The sequence below is a fragment of the Tupaia chinensis genome, unplaced genomic scaffold (genome assembly GCF_000334495.1).
Source record: "Tupaia chinensis unplaced genomic scaffold, TupChi_1.0 Scaffold000706_1, whole genome shotgun sequence".
NCBI lineage: Eukaryota > Metazoa > Chordata > Mammalia > Scandentia > Tupaiidae > Tupaia > Tupaia belangeri.
The window spans coordinates 2212834-2219269 of record NW_006160229.1 but is presented as its reverse complement, the minus strand read 5'-3'; the positions used below and the strand labels follow the sequence as shown (position 1 = coordinate 2219269).

Below are 6436 nucleotides of genomic sequence, written 5' to 3'. Positions count from 1 at the left end.
TCCATGTTCTCGGGCCTCCGGACGCTGGGACGTGCACCAGCAGCCCCCAGGTTCTCAGGGCTTCCTCCTCGGCCTGCACCGTGCTACCAAGCACCCCGGGGCAGCTATCTCAGACAAAGCAATAAATCACCCCCACAGGGGGATGGTCATGCCACAATCCCTTCTCCTCCATTCTCCCCCCACACACACATATACCTGGAATGTTTTTCAAGCTGCTGGGTCCAGGACTCAAATCTCAGAGTCAGCCATGTGGAATCCAGAGCCTTAACCACCACAGCAGTTTGACTCATCTTTATGCAAAATTAACATATGTTTTGATTTAACCAAATCAGATATATTTGGTATAGCAATTAAAAGTCTTAAATAACTGTTTGGAATGAATTGTTATAGATTGTTATAATCCTCATTACTCACAGAGCCATGAGGCAAAATGAACATGCTCTGTAGCATGAATAATGCCTTGATTTAATTTACAACCATGATGAATAATGAATAAAATCATTTATCCAGCCATGCCATTTATTTGGTAAGCTGCCTTTTCCCCACAAATATATTAGGCAGTGTTAAACTGAAGAAAATCCAAACTACTCCAACAAACAGTTGGGTTGGGCTGACACAAGTCTCTGAAATGAAAGCAAGCCTGATTTTTTTTAACATCGCTAATTATTTTTTACAACCATGATGAATAATGAATAAAATCATTTATCCAGCCATGCCATTTATTTGGTAAGCTGCCTTTTCCCCACAAATATATTAGGCAGTGTTAAACTGAAGAAAATCCAAACTACTCCAACAAACAGTTGGGTTGGGCTGACACAAGTCTCTGAAATGAAAGCAAGCCTGATTTTTTTTAACATCGCTAATTATTTTCATTTTTTGAGTGGTCATTTTGTGCAAGATACCGAGTTTAGAAGCATAATTCACTTTTTATATGATCATTTTCCAAGGTAACTTAATACTGATAGAGAAGAACAGATGGTGATTACAAAAAAAAAAAAGAAAGAAAGAAAGAAAAAAAAAAGAAACAACAACAAAATTATTGCAGACAGAATGTAAGAATGGAGTGCCGCTGGTTTTAGATGCCAAACTGATTTTTCGTGTGTACATAAACTCAGAAAACGTATTAATGAAAAGTAATATAATAAAGATGAGTACCTTTTGAAAAAAGTCTACATGCTTGAAAGAAAGAGTATCCAACTCCCACTGCAGAAAGAAAGTGTAATGCCATTAAATAATATCAAAAAGAAAAAAAATGAAACAACACAAAACAAAACATACTTTGAGTGACTAAGGACTTGAGTCCACTCAGAACCCTGTTCCTCAACCCAAGGTGTGCCACTTCAGGTGCCCCTTGAGAGAAGTCCATCTTTTAGAAGACTATTAAATAACAAGTCTTAACTAGAGAGAAGGGACAGTCCACTTTATTGAATATGTCTTATAGTCTGCAATTTTGTTTCACTTTGTCCTTACAACTCTTTTAAGTCAGTAGGTATTGTTCTTATTTTATAGTCAAGAGAACTGAAGCTAAGAGAGGTTAAGTAAATTGTCCAAGATCACACAGCCAATTAAAGAGCCAGAAATCTGAAGTCTATCTTATGCGTCGGAATAGCAACCCATTCTATTTTTATTTTTTATCATCTTATTGTTCTGCTTTTGTTGTTGTTCTATTTGATCTTTTTTTCTTCAGTATCTGGTATCTCCAGTATCTTTAATATCTCTTTGACATAGTATATATTATTCATTTAAAACATTGTTTATAGTTTGATTTGTGAGTATATGTATATATTTCATAACTATTAACTATATAACTTTCATCATCTTAACATAGTTGCCTGCTTTCATTACCTCTTTCCAATCTGATCCATGCTGGTGATGACCTGTATTTTCATGCTTACTATCCCTGGCTCAATTCAAATTCTGTGAACTTCAAAGCATTTCTCCTACACTTGCAGAGAGACCAAATTTAGTCCCATGTTCTCTCCTTCCAGTAATTTAGAACCCCAAAGACCAGATCACTCAACCACAAGAGGCCTCAGAGACAACTCAAGTAAATCCTTTGGCAATAGGGCCATCTTTTTTCTGGGGTAGTTCAACACCACTCTAAGGATAATTATTTTTCCTTAGAACTTAGAAAGGAAGTAGATATTACATAGTTAAAACTAATCTACAAAAATTAAAACTAGACAATGAACTTCTTAACAGCAAATAAGCAATAAAATTATTCTGTTTACCAGTTCCTATTTATAAAAAGCAATCTATTCTATTATCTAAGCCATTTATTTACTGGAAGCTAATAGGAACTGAGTAATAGTTTATCTAGAATAGTGGTAAATGGCAGTATATATGCACATGCATATGTGCTTATACCAGTTCTTATACTTTTCTCTCCCTGCTGAAGAAAAATGTGAGTTTGAAGAGAGCAAATTTTCATGCTCATTTGCAAGGCTGTAATATTCAGTTCTGAGAAGTTCATTAGGCTGTACTATCCTATATTATTACTATTTTACTACTGTATGATAATCTCCATACGATTCCTGCCTTGTATGACATAATTTAAACATGACCAAAGATGCTGAAATAAAATTTCAATTTATCAAGACTGAAGAAATAATTCAGTGTTTATTTATATCAAGAGTAACAGTAAATAATATCAAGAGATAGAAAGAGTGAATGTAAACTTTTTTTTTTCTTTTACCATGTTTAGGTGAAAAAAATGGTACTCTAGATCTGACCAAATTTTCGGACGCAGGTACCACAATTTGGATTGGTCTCGCATGTTTATCTGTTAGGCTCCTGAAACCAGCCTGCTGGGTCTCAAATATACTTCGAATGTTTTCAAGCTTGAGTTGTACAGACTGCATTTGAATCTTTAGGTTGCATAAAAATTATATGAAATATTTTCTGAAAGGGGATCATTACAAACCTTAGTATATTTCTCAGACTCAGCCAATCAAAAAAAAATGAATTTCAAGTTTAAAATATAACTAGAAGAAATTGAGGACAGTAACAGAAAACAGATTAATACATTATTTTCACATGCCTGTATAATCACAATCTCAAGGAAAACAACCCAAGGAAGCAATTTATCAAGCAGTCACCGCGTAGTGATTTACTTTTATTGGCTGGAAAAGATAATGGCTGCAAAAGAAGGCTTATTACTGTTTGGCACGAGAAAGCCACCAAGTTATAAAGACAATCAAATAAATAAATAGATCTTTATTATATTTTAGCCTGCAGAACACTGTCTTTATAGCTCTCCATGTTATAACAGGCTCCTCAGAGCCGGCGATGAATAACATTGGGTCATTGCAAAACTCACGATGTGTTTTTCTGTGCAAAAATGTGTCATGACTTTCCCAATGACCCAATATACCTTTCTACTCCTCCTACACTACAATGTTTCTGATTTCTTGGAGCATCCCCTGGGATCTGCAGCTAACCTTGTATTTATTAATAAATACTGCTCCAACCTTACTATCAACTACACATTTTAGCAGCAAATAATATCACAAATGTCTTTATCTACAATGTGGTGTCTTTCATGTCATCTCCAAAGGGGCATCACTGAGTAACCTAAAGTTCTCTACCTTGCTTACACCAACTTCTGTCTGCTCCCTTCTCCCCGTGAAGACCCAGGTTCTTTCTTTAGCTGTCATTTCTCAAACTAGGTGGGAAAGCCAGATTTGTATCCACAAGGCATCTATTGGTAGTCACTGCAATGCAAAGATATTTGGGGCAGAGTGCTCTTGACATGAGCCCAACATTCTAGAACAGCTTTCAGTCTTTCTCCAATGATGCATAAGAAAATGTGTGTGAGAGCTCCTAGTAGGTGAAGAAGAGTTTAAAAATGAGTCAGAGCTCACAAAGGAAATTACACTTTATTATTTAGCAACCACACAGTTCTGCATTCTTTGATGCTTAAGAGTCACTCTACACCCCGAATCCCTAAGAGGGCTGTGTCAGTTCGATTTGACATAAAGTCAGCTTTAAGATAGCAAAACTTCTTCCCACAGTGCTGTAATTACAGCTTTTTAAAATGTGTTTATTTGAAAAGAAAAGCCTCGTACCTTGAGTTCAGGAGATAAAAGTACATCAAATTCATACTGTAGGGTTTCTGGATCATAATTTATAAAGGGCAGAGCCATTTCCAGAAAATTTTCAATGTCTTGGAGGGCCTTCTGGGCATCTTCTTTAGACTGAAACTTATCTATTTCCTGATTAGCTAGAAGACATTCGCCTTCATCACAACACTGACGGGCCTAATAAGAAGATCAAGGAAAAGCAAACAACATCAATGAATAAAGAGGAAATATGTTTGTCCATTAAGAGAGTGGTTATCAGCCCTGACTTCTGTGAATCAGAACTGCATTCAGAGCTGCTAAAAAATAGAAGATATCCAGGGTCGCCCCCCTACCCCGCCCCCATCCCTGCCCCCAATTCTACACAGCTTCTACTGCTGACACACAGCCAACGTTGGGACACACTGCATTTATTTAATAACAAGCAATTTATCCTGCTGCAGGAGCCTCAACACTAACACATTAGTTGCATGTTGTTTTCCCAAAATCAATAACTGAAATGTAAAACTCCTAGCAAAATATGAAGTATAATATGAACACTTCATGATTGCCAAGGAAAAGAATATACATTTTCTTACCACAGAAGGTAACCCCATATCTTTTAACCCTACCCTCTGAGAAGATAAAAGGTGCACCACAAGCTTGTGGACAAAGTATGTCAGCACAGTAGGTCCCAGGAAAGGAACTTATCTCCTTTTTCAGAAATGGATCATTTCCCATCACACTACCTGCTGTAGGAGTTTGTGCATTTTGAAGGTCCTGCTGAGCTGTATCCGTTTCGCTCTGATCTCATTAACCAAAATATCGGAAAGGTAACGTAGCTCATTGCACCTCTGGCAGATTAAATCAAGTGCATAATGATGATTTGCTGCAAGCCTGTGTCCATGTAATATCACAAACCGGGCTTTTGCTAATAGTTCCTGATTTTAAGAAAGAAAAAGAAATCAAGAAATCAAGAAAGAAACAAACAAAGAAAGAAAGAAGAAAGAAGAAAGAAAATGACTGCATCATCTCCATTCATATAGAGGAAGAAGAAGAAAATGATTGAGAAGTCAATTGTTTGAGCAAGGAAGACATGGCGTTAAAAATATGATTCGACATCATACTTCTGCAGCCAGTAAAAATGCGTTTATGTATAATAACTTGCAACAGCAATGGTCTCATTAGATGCTCACACTTTCCTAGTTTGCAGAAACTGAAAGTTAACCATCCCACCCAGGATGCAGGTAAGATTTTTATGCAAGGATTTAGAACAGAATCACATGTATCAAATGAGATGCACACCAACCAAATGAAAGCTAACGTATTTCATTTCATCTTCACCTTAGAGACCTCACTAGTGGTCATTCATGTGACTACTTAACACACCCAAAGTGAACACAACAGGGTTTATATGTCAAAATGACTTGACATCACTCTGTCAATTACTGACTTTCCTCCATATTCTAACTGAAACATAGTAGGAGCTCAGGAAATGTTTACCAAGCAAGGCACAATAAAGAACACAATAGCCTGGAATGAGGAAGGGACCAGCCTATATACTTAAGGAGAAGGCAGAATTAAAATGGGAAGTTGCCCTACTTTTCTTGTCAGTTTGCCTCCTATTTCTTTCTTTCTTTTTTCTTTTTATTATTTTTTTTGGGGGGAGAGGTTTTATTTATTTATTTATATTTTGCTATAGGGCGTGTGCACTCGCCAGAAAGACAGAGAGAGACAGAGAGACAGAAAGCGAGAAATCACCCTCCCCAGGGGGTTGGCCACGCCAAAATCCCTTCTCCTCCATTCTCCTTTAGGGATTCTGAGCATGCACACACACACACACACCCAGCGTGAGTTTAAGTCACCAGATCCAGGGCTCGAATTGCGGTCAACTACATGGGAGTCCAGCAACATAGCCATTACGCCAACTGCTGGTCCCATGCCTTCTATTTCTACTGTGCTATAGGGATATGTAAGTTGTCCCACAATCATAGAAATCTACAAGTATAATTCTAGAACTGGTTACCACAACTGCTGACTCTCAAATTTCTGTCTTTACTTGCTGGGGCTAATCCATAAATATATTTGTTTGCTGAGAATATATCTTAAAAAAATATGTCCTTGCTCTCAATATGTAAGACAGGACAGCAAAGATAGAATTTGTTAAGTGTAAAAATCATGAGTTCAAGCTTTCAGCCAGGAAGAATGACAACTGTGTACTTATTATATATCCTAGGTTCTATGCGAAGTGCTTTTTAGACAGCTAAATGAATTGTCAAAATTGCATTGCAAATGGGAACCAGCAGTTAGCGTAATGGCTATGTCGCTGGATTCCCACGTAGTCGACCGCGGGTCGCGTACCGGACCCCGTGGCTTCA

General features: G+C 37.3%; 1 protein-coding gene across 1 annotated transcript in view; it reads right to left on the bottom strand.

The window, feature by feature from the left end:
• The window catches only part of LOC102501475 (phospholipid-transporting ATPase IG-like), a 348220-nt gene that overhangs the window by 31229 nt on the left and 310555 nt on the right, over positions 1-6436 (bottom strand). Inside the window, 4 exon segments of the mRNA XM_027776689.1 lie at positions 1156-1203; positions 2696-2867; positions 4068-4259; positions 4808-4999. Of these exon segments, the coding sequence (XP_027632490.1) occupies positions 1156-1203; positions 2696-2867; positions 4068-4259; positions 4808-4999 (604 nt within the window).